Source organism: Punica granatum, chromosome 1 (genome assembly GCF_007655135.1).
Source record: "Punica granatum isolate Tunisia-2019 chromosome 1, ASM765513v2, whole genome shotgun sequence".
Taxonomy (NCBI): domain Eukaryota; kingdom Viridiplantae; phylum Streptophyta; class Magnoliopsida; order Myrtales; family Lythraceae; genus Punica; species Punica granatum.
Window position 1 is genome coordinate 51,198,713 of NC_045127.1, and position 14,890 is coordinate 51,213,602.

The 14,890-nt window shown below is 38.9% G+C and overlaps 2 protein-coding genes across 4 annotated transcripts; both read left to right on the plus strand.

Moving 5' to 3' along the window:
- Positions 1-1,856: 1,856 nt before the first annotated feature.
- Positions 1,857-7,399, plus strand: LOC116209809 (carbon catabolite repressor protein 4 homolog 4). Of its 3 annotated transcripts, XM_031543528.1 has the most exons (10): positions 1,863-2,990; positions 3,121-3,218; positions 3,363-3,403; positions 4,332-4,381; positions 4,575-4,644; positions 4,776-4,897; positions 5,405-5,535; positions 5,822-5,972; positions 6,365-6,512; positions 6,865-7,399. In XM_031543528.1, the coding sequence occupies exons 1-10, from the start codon at positions 2,935-2,937 to the stop codon at positions 7,165-7,167; spliced, it is 1,170 nt and encodes a 389-aa protein (XP_031399388.1). In that variant the 5' UTR covers positions 1,863-2,934; the 3' UTR covers positions 7,168-7,399. The 3 variants fall into 3 exon arrangements, with proteins under 3 accessions (XP_031399380.1, XP_031399388.1, XP_031399394.1); XM_031543520.1 differs by having other exon boundaries at positions 1,857-2,990; positions 3,121-3,403; XM_031543534.1 differs by lacking the exon at positions 4,332-4,381 and having other exon boundaries at positions 2,947-2,990.
- Positions 7,400-8,182: 783 nt separating this feature from the next.
- LOC116209802 (protease Do-like 10, mitochondrial) lies at positions 8,183-12,986 on the plus strand. Its single transcript, XM_031543507.1, has 8 exons — positions 8,183-8,737; positions 8,900-9,145; positions 9,263-9,458; positions 9,553-9,812; positions 10,412-10,539; positions 11,452-11,655; positions 12,003-12,053; positions 12,292-12,986. Exons 1-8 carry the CDS (start codon positions 8,308-8,310, stop codon positions 12,496-12,498), a joined length of 1,722 nt encoding a protein of 573 aa, XP_031399367.1. The 5' UTR covers positions 8,183-8,307; the 3' UTR covers positions 12,499-12,986.
- The last annotated feature ends 1,904 nt before the right edge of the window (positions 12,987-14,890 follow it).

The window sequence follows — 14,890 nt, forward strand, 5'->3', positions numbered from 1 at the left end:
TTTTTTTTTTGTTATTAAATGAAAATGGATAAGAACAATGCATACAATGATAAAATTGCGAATGGACTAATTATTAGAGGAAGATTGAATCAGACCTCCGCCAATGGCAAATCTTTGTGCTGATGCTTGTCGAGATAAGAAGAAAGTTGGACAAGTTACTTTCAAGAAAAAGCAGCAGCCCACTTATTTAAAGGCTGCGGCTCACTTTGCATATTATAACGATAACGATTTTTTTGCTGGATATTATAACGATAATGATATAAAGATGCATATTTCGCATCAACGCCAAATATAATTAATGCATTCAATTTTTTAAAAATTATTTTCTTAATTCAATAATTGTTATCGTTGTGGACGCATCTTTTCCTCATTCTTCCTCCGAATCCTCGATGCGAAGTTTCATCCAATCATTTCTTATCAATTGAGAGTTCTTATCTATACGAAATCAGTTTGGCTGGAGACTGACGAATCATCTGAGCTATCGCGAAGATTAATTTTAACGTCTTATTACACTCGTATATAATTCTAACTTAAAGTTTTTCTATTGAAATTTCACATCACATCAGTTGCATGTTTTGCATTAAATTCGGTGCCCGAAAGCAACTTGGAAAGAATAATTATTCAAGTCATCGCAATGTGGGGCATGCTCAATTTCAATACGCAACAACTTCCCACTAGAGGATACATATGGTTACATATAGAGCGGGCTCAAATCAATGAAAGAGACACCAGAACAGAAGAAAGGGAGGCTTGCGAAGAAAAAAGATTGCTTCAACTTCAAATCGCATGTATCGACCAACTACGCGCGTATTCACGAAAATTCAGATAACTTCAGCACGCATCGATTATACATAATCTCGTTTCCTAGACTAAATATTGTTCCGTTTAAGGGGAAATAACATTGCAATTTCAATAGATAACATATACGTTGTTTGTCATATGTAAATCGAACCGAATTTTTTCATGGTCCTCGCAATGAGAATGTCATCAATTCCGGGGATAAGTTGCTACCGATTTCAATACTAAAATTTAAGGTAAATCATGTTAATGTGATTGGTCTTTCCATGTTCTTCCAACCTGAATCTCCACCAGAAGAAGCCTTTTATCTTGTATATATTAACTCAGTCACATGCCCTCACATCCTCATCTCACTAGTGTTTCCCTTCGTCTATCGGCCACTGAATTAATTAACAAATTAAAAGCTTATTTAATTAATCGATTAATTACCAAATCTACTCTGAAGTAGTTGCTACGATTTTTTTTAATTATATATTCAGGACGCAGAATTAAATAAGTTTATAGACAAACTTATAGGTCTGATAATGAAGCCAGAATGTTCGACAGACAATCAATGAGAGAGAGGTTGGGACAGCATCAACATATGAAATCTACGCTCGAATCTTAAGCCCGTAAATCGAGAAAGAAATTCAATAGATTAAACCGATCATATTCGTCAAAATACTTTCTCCTGGTCTCATTTTCAACAATTTAACTTATGGCCATTCTTTAAAATAATTTTATCGAATAAAAACAAAAGAAAAAAGGTATTCTCTTATTTATCTTCGTAGCTTAATTTATTATATTATATGCATTTTAATCAATTCCTAATGAGTAAAAAATAAAGACAAAGAAAACTTTGTTTTATTAGGCAGCTGAAATCAGATTATTTATTTATCATATTCTATGTATTCTATTCAAATTTTAATGAATAAAAAATATATTTTTTTTGTAGTTATTTTACGTTTTAGGCAGTATTAAAAAATATAAATATTGTAATTACTTATTCTATTTGATTAGATAAAATGGAGAAAACTAACGCTTCGGTCCTCAAATTTGTAGAAGGTCAACAATTAGAAATCCAAATTTTTTAGTCTTGCGGAAAACCTCACTTGAGGGGAAGGCGGCTAACCAGGGGAGCTCTATTTGTTTGACCCCCTCCATTTGCTGCTGCATGCAACCTAGCTTCATTGGGGGCCCCCCTAACCAGCGGCTTCCCCTTCAGGCGTCGAGCCCCCTAAGGCAAAGGGACTTGTCCGACTCCTTCCCCTTGCCGCTAGTGACCTGGCTGAGGGGTAGACGGTAGGCTAAGGGACCCCCAGCAAGTCCGTCCTTTCCTATCACTCTTCGTTTTTTTGACGAAAAGTGAGAGTAGGGGGAGCAGACCGGTTAGGGCTCCTCGGTCAACCACCTCCCCCTCAAGTGAGGTCACCGATGACAAGTCATGTGCTTGGTGACTCACATGGGAGCAGTAGTCGGCCAGGACCTCCCACCCCAAAAGGCAAAATTTTTTTTTTAAAAAATGGTCTCATTCCTCTTGATATTTATTGAAACTTTTAAATAATAGATTCTTAAAACTTTATATCAATATGTGGCGTCTTAGACTATATTAATAGTTGTAATATATTTGACGCTGCTAGCACCATATAAGCGTCCACATCAGCTTTTTGTTGAAGGAATCGACAGCGAACTCAACTGTAAGACGAAATCAGAATTGGAGGAGCGAATTGCTGGCACAATTCATTCGGACCTTTCAAGTGATGGCTCGTTACGATTTTGAGGAACAAAGTGTTTAGTTTTCTCTAATTAATAATAGTCTAATTTTGTATTCGTGGCCCAACTCAAGCTTGTCCGAGGCGTATCCTTGTCGGCTCGTGAACGTCTGGGCCCATGTTTTGATTGGGCCAATGGGCCTTATCAGCTCAAAAGCCCAATCGGCCCAAGGAGCTGAACCACGTTTACTGAATCTTCAGGAACGGGAGCCGTGGAGCCGGAGCTATACCCCGACACCGCCACCGGCGCCGCGGCCTGAGCAAGCACCAGGTCCCCCGGCGGCCAAAGATCGGAACTTTGAGCTCTTCCCTTCCCGTTTATTTGTATTTCCCCACCAAAAAAATATTATTTTCCTTGTCGGGGTAGTGTGCAGTATCTCATATCATGCAAAGGGGTCTGACTGTGCTCCCGCGCCTCACCATTGTACCCTCCTTCACCAGGTGTCTCTCTATCCCTCTGTCGCCGCCCTCCCCTCTCTACCCTTTGATCTACTCCAACCCATGAATGGAAATGCGAACAGCTTTGGTTGTCTGTTCTTGCATTTGTTGACTCTTGTTTCTTGGAGTGCAGATTTTGTATGAAAAAGATGAGTACAAATCCTTCTCCAGTTGTCCCCAAGTTCATCTCTGTGGAAGCCCGCGATATCCACTCTAGGAGCCAACCTGATGGTATTGCTATTACCTTACTGCTACTGTTACATTGGAGGGTCTCTTTCCTCTTGTTAGCAAAGTTGGGAGTTTTGATGGAGTTTGTGGCCTTGGGAGCTAAAACCTGTGAACTGATACAGTTTTTGAATGTTGGGTTCCATACAGGCTTCAGATTCCGTCTTGTATCGTACAATGTATTGGCTCAGGTATGATGCAGTTGAATCTTGTTCCAGCCTCTACTTATTGATGTAACTGTTTCACCGGTTATGTAATCTAATCCCTCTGCGGTGTTGGGAAAATGGATTCGTAATCTGATTCCAAATGTTCTGCGTTTCTTTGCGTAGTGAATATGGTAGGATGAGAATGTGGCTAAGCAGCATTCATTCCGTTTTGTACCGAACATGACTATATTTAGTATGGTTCAATGGATCAAAGCTGTCTTTCTTCGTGGAAAGGAGATTTAGGACAAGGTTGTCAAAATTCTGCTTTTGTAGTGGGATGCCTTTGGTTCTTATTTTATTCCTCTGCAGTTGAATATTGACTACTTACCACAGGCGACTAGTTTTGGAAAACAGGCTGTTACTCTACACCTTTAATCCTGAATTCTGTGTAAGACAAGTTTGTTACCGCTGTTTCTGATGTACTTTCATCATTTATAGATTATTGATGGCTGAGATAGTTTTCTAGAGGTCTGACTGATTGCCTTTACAAATGACCTCTAAACTGATGACATTTATAAGTGGAAGAAGCTCCTTTGAACTTTGTGATGTTTTCCCTTAAATAAAGCCTGCTTGAGGAAGGAGTGTGCTGTAATCTGCTAACATCTTTGAAGAGGAGTCTCCATGTAACCCAGTGATATGAGTTTTAACAAAACCCATAATAACTACTCTTGTAAGATTTATCCAGTTTCCGGGACAATGTTTAACTCTTTCTCTCATACCAAATAATAACACTAAGCCCTTCTTTTATATGCTATTTTGATAAGGTTTTAGTTACCTAGGATTATATTTTGAAAAAGAGGCGTGCCTCCAGATCATTGGCAATTTGCCATTATCAATACCATTTTCTGCTGCTCATTTTAAAAGTTGATTCACAGATCCAGACTTTTGACTTTTATATCAATTTACTCTGTAGGTTTATGTGAAAAGTTCCTTATTCCCTCATTCTCCAAAGGCTTGCCTCAGGTAGATATTTCGGAAAATGTGGATTCTCAAATTCTGTTTGTACACTTCTTTTCTTATCCTTATGTTGTAACCAACTTTGATCTCGTTCTTGAATGTTGGCCACTTAGCTATAGTGATTCTGGTAGAGATCTATTTCTGCATTCTGTCTTTACAGTTGATGGGCTAAAAGATAGACAATTCATACGTGTTACAGATGGAAAGCTCGATCCCAGGCGATTTTAACTGTTCTTAATAACCTCAAAGCTGACTTTTTATGCTTACAGGTTTGCATCCATTTCTAATGCTATCTTAAAATTCTCAGCATCCTATGCTGTTGGTTAATTTCTTGATGACCTCGTTTTTCCCATCTTATGTAATATTTTATTTTTATAGTTGACAATGCAATCTTCATCAGGAAGTGGATGAGTACGACGGATTTTACAGAGCTAATATGGAAAATAGTGGTTACACTGGCATATATATTCAGAGAAGTGGACAGAAACGTGATGGTTGCGGCATTTTCTATAAGCAAGACAGGTTAATGCATTTTTCTCTTAAGAGTAGTTTTACAAAGGGGATGTTTACTGCCCATCAGAGTTCCTTTGAGAGGCAGATTGGCAAATGAGCCCAATCAAGTGGCTAATCGTAAAAGATCTTTTCCATTTGTTGATCCATGCAAAATTCAGATTGGTTGATGTTTGGTCTACTTTCATAATTCTTTTGTAAAGAACAAATTGCCTCTCCACAAATATATAAGAAAAGAAAAGGTGAAGGTTTCTAAGTAGATTGCTCTCATTAGAGCAGTGATAAATTATGTCAGTTGAAGCCAAACTTGAATGCTTGAATGCTCCTAGGTGATATGCATTTACTAATAATGTATTGACCAGACTTTTCAATCTTGTCCTTGTCACTCGCAAAAAATACTTTTTATTCGCTAGAATTATGATCTCTAATACTTTATATTTGGTAGAATTATGATCTCTTCTCATGAAACATTTTGTGATCTTCAAATTTAATTCCCTTCTTTGGTGCTAAATTACCCAGGGCAGAGCTGGTTTTAGAGGAAAGGATCGAGTACAATGATCTGGTAGACATGATCCAAGAGAGCACGGATTCAAGTGATAACTGCAATGATGAACCAGGCAATGGAAATGAAGATGTTGAAACAAAACCTGGTAATTCTTCTATTCTTAAGGTGTTGGAAGTCAGCATTTCTACTTTCTTATCCTTGTAACTCTCTTGCTTTAAGCGATTACTTGTTATTTAGCTCCCTCAATAGTGCAAAATGTTCTCATAGAAAGTGATGCTTGAAAAGATCTTATTTCAATGTGAATTACATCTTCGTAATATAATTCCGTGTCTATCTAATCAATCAAGTTATGCACAAGAATTCTTTCCTCTTTCACAATAATGGTGAAAATTTGAATCATTGTTCACTTATACTGTGTTCCTTATTTCCAGATTCACCTACAAAAAAGTCAACTGAGGACCGTGGAGATCCTAACGATCCTCGTGTACGATTAAAACGTGATTGTGTGGGAATTATGGCTGCTTTCAGACTCAAGGACTCTTCAGGCCGATTAATTATCGTTGCAAATACGCATCTTTATTGGTAAGCTGGTCTCAGCTACCTAAAGCAGTTCTGTGAATCTATCTTATGGATGATTAAGAAGGAAAGACCTGATCATGGGTGGGGCAGGTTCGGGTTAGGATGGATGTTTGACTAAATTTATCCTGTGCCAGCCAAGCTCTGGTGGCCTAAAATTTTGTCCTAGCTTGATCAATTGGTAAAATTGAATGTCAAGTCTAAGCTGTTGTGGTCATTAATTTTCATTAGCAAACTGCCAAATCAGTTCATTGTACAAGCCTGGCCCTTTGAGCTTAGCCTTTTTCACCAAGTCCGTGGAGGCTTATGGCAATTGATCAGTTCCACAACAGGCGTCTATACGAACTATTTGTCTTTGCTGCATCATTTTTTTGACTAAGAATAATACCTTTGTTCAGGGATCCAGAATGGGCAGATGTGAAGCTCGCTCAGGCTAAATATCTTTTATCGCGCTTGGCTCGATTTAGAACCTCTGTCTCGGATAAGTTTGAAGCTGTCCCACCTGTTATTGTTGCTGGTGACTTCAATTCAACCCCCGGGGACAAGGTCTCTCATTTGCCTTTATCTTTCTCTTCTCTTTTTACCTTGTGGTCTTATAGAGGTGTTGGAATCAAACTGTATATCAAATCTGTTCCATAGGTCCAGCCATTTATATGATATTCTCTTTACATTCCAGCACGCTCAACATGCCGTTTTTCTTCAGGAAACGCTATCTTTTATTTCTGTTCAAGTCGATTCTCTAATATAATACAACTACAAGATAAAAAAGTAATCTTTAGAAAAATGATTGGGCTTATATTTAATCACCTACGTCATTCATGTGGCATTGCTTTTGAGATAGTCTGAGTATGAGAATGAGGGATTTCCTTTTATGCCAATTCTCCTTTTATCCTTGCAGGTGTATCAGTACCTTGTTTCGGGTGACTCCTCGTCCTTTGTGCCTAAATGCTTGGATGAGCTTCCAATCCCTTTGCGGAGCGTCTACGGTTCTACTAGAGGGGAGCCCCCTTTTACCAACTGCACTCCCAGCTTCACAGACACGCTTGATTACATATTCTTCTCCCCTTCTTTGTACCTTAAGCCGGTCAGTTTCCTTGAGCTTCCGAGTCCAGACTCCCCCGACGTGAGTGGTGGGTTACCAAACAATTACCACCCAAGCGATCATCTACCAATTGGCACCGAATTTGAAATCGCACCCTGATGTGAGGTGGGGTTTTGATCCTTTACTTCTGAGCCCTGACCGTGACTGATCGCTCATAGCATTGGAATTTTTGCTGTCAGGGAGTTTGTTATTCTTATTGCCCGTTCCAGGCTATTTGTTTTTTACGTACGTTCTTGTTCCAGTTGGTCATTGGGGAATCGAGTTAATAAGTTGATTACACCTGAATTTACATTCAACTTGTGAAAATTATATGCTTGGAAAGATTACCGAATCTCCGTGATTCGACAGAGTGAAAAGAGCTGTTAGAGTCTTGGAAGCAGTCTCTACTCTTGGTACATTGCAGGTTGGATAAACCACAAACTGTGGCCAATGACTATTGGCTACTCCGGCAACCTCGGACTTTTTGCAAGATGTATAGTTCATGTGATTCTCGATGCATGAAATAGAAACTCCGATTCCCGACTAGAAAATATTGAGATGACAGCATTGGTTCTGGGTCTCGAACTTGAACGAGCAGAGCGCTTGCCTAGTAATGAATCGATGGATTAATGAACTAATAAACGGCAATAACTTTTGGTCTGTCATGCTTCTTATATAAACACCAAAGATTGCCGTTTTCAGATTATCCCACCCATGGATGTCTTCAGGCCATCAACTGAAAACCTTATAGCCCATTTGGTTGGTTGATCCGGATTCGTAAATCTAATCTGCCGAGCCGAAGAGGAAGGATTGTCATTCCATCATCCAGTTTTGCTTTTGAGCCTGAGAACTCGAATTCGGACTCTTTCTATTTTCCCCCTTGCAATTTCTTATGCGGCATGAGAAATGACACTACTAGTCTACTACTGTCCCGTATGGCTCTGGAGATAAAACGTTTGCATTTTCTAAAGTTAAGGGAGCTAAATTATCAAATTTATAATTTTAGGGTGCAAAATGCGAAACTGAAATCTTTTTTCACGTTTTGTAAAGTTCAGGGAGCGAAACGATCGAAATTAAAAAACTAGGGTGCAAAATCAAACTAAATTCGGCGCCAAAAACCCTAGTAAAACCCAGCCCCTCCCTCCACGGAAATGAACGGAAGAAGGGATTCGGAAGTAGGATGGTGGGAGCTGCCGGTCGCCATTGTTGCCGGAGCCAAGCATTACCAGCTGCAGAGCATTGACCGCTCTGCTAGCTTCAATGATGAGGGCTTCTTCCCGCGCCGTTGTCCAGTTCCGTCGCATTTATGATCGGGTGAATCGGTTGGGCTCAAGACCCAATGGGGTTCCACCTTCTCTCAGCAACAAGGGCTCTCTTCTCTGCCGTTTCAGCACCATCGCCGCCGCCCCCAGCCTCTGTGCTATCAGCGACACTCTTGCTTCAGAATGGGTCGTTTCTTCTTCTTCCAGAAGAGATCTTCGCTTCAATTCAACATTTTCATGGACCGCCAATGATTTGGAAGAGCGAGTTCAAGATGAAGGAGAGAGCAGTGTGGATGCAGCGGAAGGAGGGTCATACTTGGCAATAGAGGCGGCGTTAGACTCGGTTGTCAAGATCTTCACAGTCTCCAGTAGCCCCAACTACTTCCTTCCTTGGCAGAACAAGCCGCAGCGTGAAACCATGGGCTCTGGTACTCTCCTGCCCTTCCCTTTTACTCCTTTCCCGTTCGTATATGCTATCAAGAAAAGTTATTTACATGGATGGTTGAAGCTGACCGAACAAGAAAAGGTTGAGAAATGAGAATGGCGTGAGGAGATTTCTTTGCTCTAACAATGTGGTGTGTGCATTGAAGGGTTTCTTATTCGTGGAAGAAGAATTCTTACAAATGCACACGTAGTCGCCGACCATACCTTTGTCCTCGTGAGAAAGCACGGGTGTCCTGTCAAGTATCGAGCGGATGTCGTAGCTGTTGGTCATGAATGCGACTTGGCAATCCTTGAATTGAAAAGTGAAGAGTTTTGGGAGGGTATGAACTTCTTGGATCTTGGAGACATCCCCCATCTGCAAGAAGCCATTGCCGTTATCGGCTATCCCCAAGGTACTCTTGCAAGAGAATCAGAACTTATTGAATTACTCTTTTAACATCCGTACGAGTAATTTTTATCTGATCCTAGGCTTCATTTTAACTTCAGTCATGCATAAACCATGTCTGCAGGTGGAGACAATATATCTATCACGAAAGGCGTTGTCTCCAGAGTTGAGCCTACGCAATATGCGCACGGTGCATGCCAACTTATGGCTATACAAATTGATGCAGCGATTAATCCAGGCAATAGTGGTGGGCCAGCTATTATGGGTGATAAAGTTGTTGGGGTAGCTTTCCAGAATCTTTCAGGTGCAGAAAATATTGGGTGAGTTCATTTGATATCTTTGTACTGGAAGATAACCTCATCAATCTCTAGTGAAGAATTTTGACTAATGATGATTTTGTTGTATTGTTTACAGTTACATAATTCCGGTTCCAGTGATTAAGCACTTCATTGCTGGTGTTGAAGATGTCGGGAAGTACATTGGGTTCTGCTCTCTTGGTGTATCATGCCAATCTACTGAGAACTCTCAAATCCGTAACCATTTTCAAATGCTTCCTGAAATGACTGGGGTACTTGTCAACAGAATTAACCCCCTTTCAGATGCTTATAATATCCTCAAAAAGGATGACATCATCCTTGCATTTGATGAGGTGCCCATAGCAAACGACGGAACAAGTATGTTCAACCAATTTCTTGATTTTGCGGTTGGGCGACAATTACTTTTTTGTTAAATTAAGAAGCTAGAAAAGGACAACAAAGTCGGTGCATGGTTATAGAATAGCTGATTGCTTGATGTAAGTACCACAATATGTCGCCTACTCCCCTGTCAACATCCTTCATATTTCTTTGGTTTATGGCTGCCATACCTATATTGGTTTTACAGGATGTAGGAGCTTCTGTTAAGAAGCCATATTCAATCTATGCAAACAAAGTTTGAACAGTTCCATTCTCATATCAGTTAAGCATTACATTTGAATGTGGCATGAACTGGATCTAAGAATGATAGAATCAAGCCATGCACACACGCGTGAGCGCACAACCACACACACACATGTTTTGCAATATAGGAAAAAAACCAAAATGAGAACTTGTGATTGGTATCATATTAAGGTCTGTTGTCAGCAATCTGAAAAATTTAAACTTTCAGGATGGTGCACGACAACCTATATCAAGCACACTGATAGCTTCAATGAGTTTTCCTTTTTATAGTTGGTGTCTTTCAGTTTAAGGTTTGAGTTTACAATTACACATTTCTTGTTGTTTACGCTCTGCAGTTCCTTTCCGCAACAGGGAGCGGATAACATTTGACCATTTGGCCTCAATGAAGAAGCCCAACGAAACAGCTTTAATTCGAGTTCTCAGGGATGGAAAAGAATTAGAATTCAATATCATGCTCCGGCCTGTGAGTCATTCTTCCTCATTTTTCTTGGATCTGATCAACTCTTCTTTTATTGCAAGTGATATGCTTATGTACGCTTTATTACCCTCATTAGTTATACTTTGACTGGCAGTGGCATGGTACATGGTGTTTTAGAAAATATAGTTTGGATAATCATGCAGAAGGGATCCATGAACCGAGGATTTCATTGTATTTATCTAATTGGACCTCTTGCAGGGTGATGTAAAGACATGTGATTAGGGATCTGACGTCCTTTCAGAGTTCTGAGTACTGTAAACCCAGATAAACAAAGAAATAGTGGAGGATCTAGAGTGTAATATTTCCTGGGCCACTATCCTATACTGAGCATAGGGGATTGAAAGAATACTCCTTAAGAATCACGAATGACAAATATTCAGCAACCTAACTATTTGTTTTAACTTCTTAGCCTTTTTTCTTGTCATGACTTTCTATTGGCCCTTCTCATAGGGTTTAGAGTTTGCTAATGATTTGAAGATTGCAGCTCACTCAGAATAATTCTCGTTAATCTGACTCCTCTTATATCTTAAGAGGGTGGTATCTATTTGAGAGCTGGAACATTGAAATTGTGAATTTTGCTATAAGGCCTGTCACTGAGTGCTTTAAATGCCTTTACTATTGACAACCGAGCGACCGTACTTCGGGTTCTACCCTTAGCTAAGAAGCCTGCAGATGTGGAGGCCACAGATTTTATATGATGCTAAATTCAGTATTGACTACAGTCTTTGTGGATCCTTTTCCTTCTGTTTTGGAATTAGTAGTCACAGATTTTGCTTAGATGCCTGATATCCGGTTGATATGGCCGCTATAATAATGATCACAAACGTCATTTACTGGATGTCTGAGTTTAGATGGCCATTCATCCATAATTTGTTTTAAAATTTTACAATTTTGCAGTTGCAAGCATTAGTTCCGGTCCACCAGTTTGATAGGCTGCCCAGTTATTACATATTTGCTGGCCTTGTATTTGTGCCACTCACTCAGCCATACCTTCACGAGTATGGAGACGACTGGTACAATACTTCGCCCCGCCGCTTGTGTGAACGTGCTTTGAGGGAACTGCCTCAGAAGCCCGGAGAACAACTTGTTGTCCTTTCACAGGTAGAAGTAGAGTTCTTTCTGCATTCTTTGTTTTCAGCTTAATATAAGGGGGAGATCTTACACCACTGGAGAACTTTAACAAATGAATGAGGAAGTACGTGCACAATTTCATTCAGAACCCAAAAATGATAATCTTTCCAATTAACAACTTTCCTAGCCTAAATTTAGTAGTATTAGAAATATGTCCTGAATATTAGCCCTTCTGTTTGTTAACGCGTGGCAACTGTACATGAAAAAGACTGAAAAATGAAAGATGTATTAGAAGATTCTATATTTTCTCAAATTACCTTTAGTTAGGTCGTGGAAGAATTATTTTTGTGTGTTAAATGCGCGTGTACTTGTTGCAGGTTCTGATGGATGACATCAATGCGGGATATGAGCGTCTTGCAGAATTGCAGGTGTGTTGTGATTCATAAGAAGTTTCAAGGATAAATATTTTGGTCGGTTGTTTTTGAGAAATTTACCTAATCGTTCATCTCCGTAAGTGAAATTTGAACTCGACAAAGTAGTAGATATTCAAGTGATATGTTCACTCTGTGAATGATATGCTGGACTTGCTGAAAAATTATTGTAGCGGCAGATGCTAATGCCGAACTAGGAAGCACATATTGATGCTATTAATGGTGTGCTGAGCAGGTTAAGAAAGTCAATGGGGTGGTTGTTGAGAATCTAAAGCATCTGTGCCGGCTGGTGGAGAGTTTCGACGGGAAAGGCCTGAGATTTGATTTGGACGATGAGAGAGTGATCGTGTTGGACTATAACATGGCAAAAGTCGCTACCTCTAAAATCCTGAAGCGTCACAGGATACCCGCTGTGATGTCCCTGGACCTCGCCGACGGATAAATGGGCTATCCAGAGCGTTTCGTTATGCGGCTCCATTCTGTTTCGTGAGCCCACTCATTCGGTATCGTAGTTTGCGGCACCATTTCAAGACGATATGGTTGGGTTTCCGGCTTTTCCCCGAGAGCTTCTTGACAGATCCCAACTTTCTTGCTGGGCTAATAGTGCAACGAGTTAATGCAGAACGCGACGAGACACCCTCGTCCTCGGACTCATTATACTACCAAGGGCTTGTCAGTTAGGGAGTAGTAGGCAGAAACACACGTATGAACGTTCATACGGTTCAACTATTTATGGGGAATCATTATTATTTTAAGGTTCAACTATTTTCTGCATCATTATTTTCCTGGTCATACGTTTCATACGGTTGGTGGAGAATTGATTCAGATTATTTTCCTGGTCGTTTCATGGCAACTACCTGATAAAGGCCAAATGTAGCATTTTCTAGTTTAATTTTGACGACTAAGACCAAGACCTGGTTTATTTATTTATCTATCTATCTATTTATTTATTTAAGCTGAGGAATGGATAAAAACAGACGCTCCATTTTCTTGAAAGAGTGAAGTGAAACCCACCTGACCTGATCCGACCATTCTTCGTTTGTTTTTTTTTTTTTTAAATAATGAATGACCGAGATCTTTCAATAGAAAACACATCGAGGATACAAGATAGGCCGTGGACCTAGTAATGGCTAGGATTAGGGAAAAATGAAGCGATAAAGGGAAGTCGAATTAACGAGAAATCAATTCGGAAATGAAAATTGAAATGGAATCAGAAATGAGGTAGAATGGAACGGAAATGCGATAAATTTTCATTTTGTTCGATAAGGATTTAAAAATTCAATTCCATTTGTATTTAGTTAATTTATTGTCTAAATCAATTTTGAAAACTCGATAATTATCTGTACTATATCGTGTGAACAACTAACTAGCGTCAATGCAAATCAATAATTAGTCATATCACATATATAAAATATTCAAGAAACTTAAAATATGCCCATCTTATTAAAAACATGACAATGAGAAATAAAATAATAACAAAAGCTTGATAAGTGGGGATACAATAAATAAGGATATCACATTGCTAATCCGCGTAACTTTTTTTTTGGCCAAGCTAATCCGTCTAACATCTTTTGCCGAGTTTACCGTACATACCGGGGGAATGGGAAACCGATCTCCCAACAATGAAATTCTTCGTTCCGATTCCGATTTTTTCCCTTATTTATTTTAGATGAAACAAAAGGGCCCTAAACATAATAATTAGAAATTACAGTAGATAAGATCCCCATGATTTTTTTTTTAACAACAGTTAATTTGAATTTTCTGCAGGTAGAATTAAGATATTTTTATGCAAGTTCTCGGATGCTGATTTATTATTACTAGACTCGTTGTCTCTTTCTCAAGCCCTTTTCGATGTTCCACAAAACCCAAAAAATGAAAGAAATTATCAGTTAATTCAGAGTTTTAATCTCTATAACAAACAAGACCTGAATTATAACATAAATCACGTCAATTTTCTGAATAGACCCGATCGAGACAGAGGAATCAAATCAAATTCCCTAAAGATTGAACACGGAGATTCTACCACGTGGTGGATTTTTCAGCCAGTCCGGGTGCAAAAAACCCCATGCCAAAAAATTGAAAATAGAATAATACTTTTCGCATTCATAGAACAAATAAATGCGAAGTGCATAAATTTCGTACACGTATGAAAATTTTTCGCACTTAAGGAACGTCTAGTACAAGTATGAAAAGGCGGTACAAAATGTTATTCTTCATATGTGAAAGATTTTTGTACAAAAAAAAATATTTCCTATAAGAGAAACTATTGTATACCAAAATTTTTTTTCTTGTACAAAGGATTTTTGCTTAATAAAATCAAGATTTCGTACTAAGTTGCTAATATGAAAGTTTTGAACTAAAGCATGAAATTTTTTTCGCACAAGTGCTTTTTCATTAGGTACAGAAAGAATTCTCTTATACGAAATATTATTCTTCTTAGATAAAAGTTTTGGATTAATTACACTGATAATTCAAAAAGTTTCATAAAGGTTACAGGTTGGTCCAAAATTTTTTTTGGTAACTTGTTGATACATTAAATTTTAAAACCATTTCAATGTAATTCATTCTATCATCTCGTGTTTGACGTGTCAGTGTTTATTTAATGTGTTAGAGTTACACTTCTATTTAACTGTACTCCAAACTTTTTAAAATTGCAAAACGACTCAAAGTTTTAAAAATTTTCAAAATATACCGCTCCTTCTCTCTCTCTCTCTCTCTCTCTCTCTCTCTCTTATGCAAGTTCTCTCTCTCTCTTCATCTCACCGATTGATAATCTGAAGATCGAGGATGGCCATCCTGCAATCGTGATCATGAAGCAAATCAAGGGTTTCCAA

Bases quoted from the DNA above. Each gene is read 5' to 3' on its own strand.
- LOC116209809 (XM_031543520.1), top strand. From the start codon at position 2,935: ATGCAAAGGGGTCTGACTGTGCTCCCGCGCCTCACCATTGTACCCTCC. The intron at 2,991-3,120 runs GTGTCTCTCTAT...CTTGGAGTGCAG, and splicing joins ATTGTACCCTCCTTCACCAG to ATTTTGTATGAAAAAGATGA. The intron at 4,382-4,574 runs GTAGATATTTCG...TACGTGTTACAG, and splicing joins TCTCCAAAGGCTTGCCTCAG to ATGGAAAGCTCGATCCCAGG.
- LOC116209802 (XM_031543507.1), top strand. From the start codon at position 8,308: ATGATGAGGGCTTCTTCCCGCGCCGTTGTCCAGTTCCGTCGCATTTAT. The intron at 10,540-11,451 runs GTGAGTCATTCT...ACAATTTTGCAG, and splicing joins TCAATATCATGCTCCGGCCT to TTGCAAGCATTAGTTCCGGT. The intron at 12,054-12,291 runs GTGTGTTGTGAT...TGTGCTGAGCAG, and splicing joins AGCGTCTTGCAGAATTGCAG to GTTAAGAAAGTCAATGGGGT.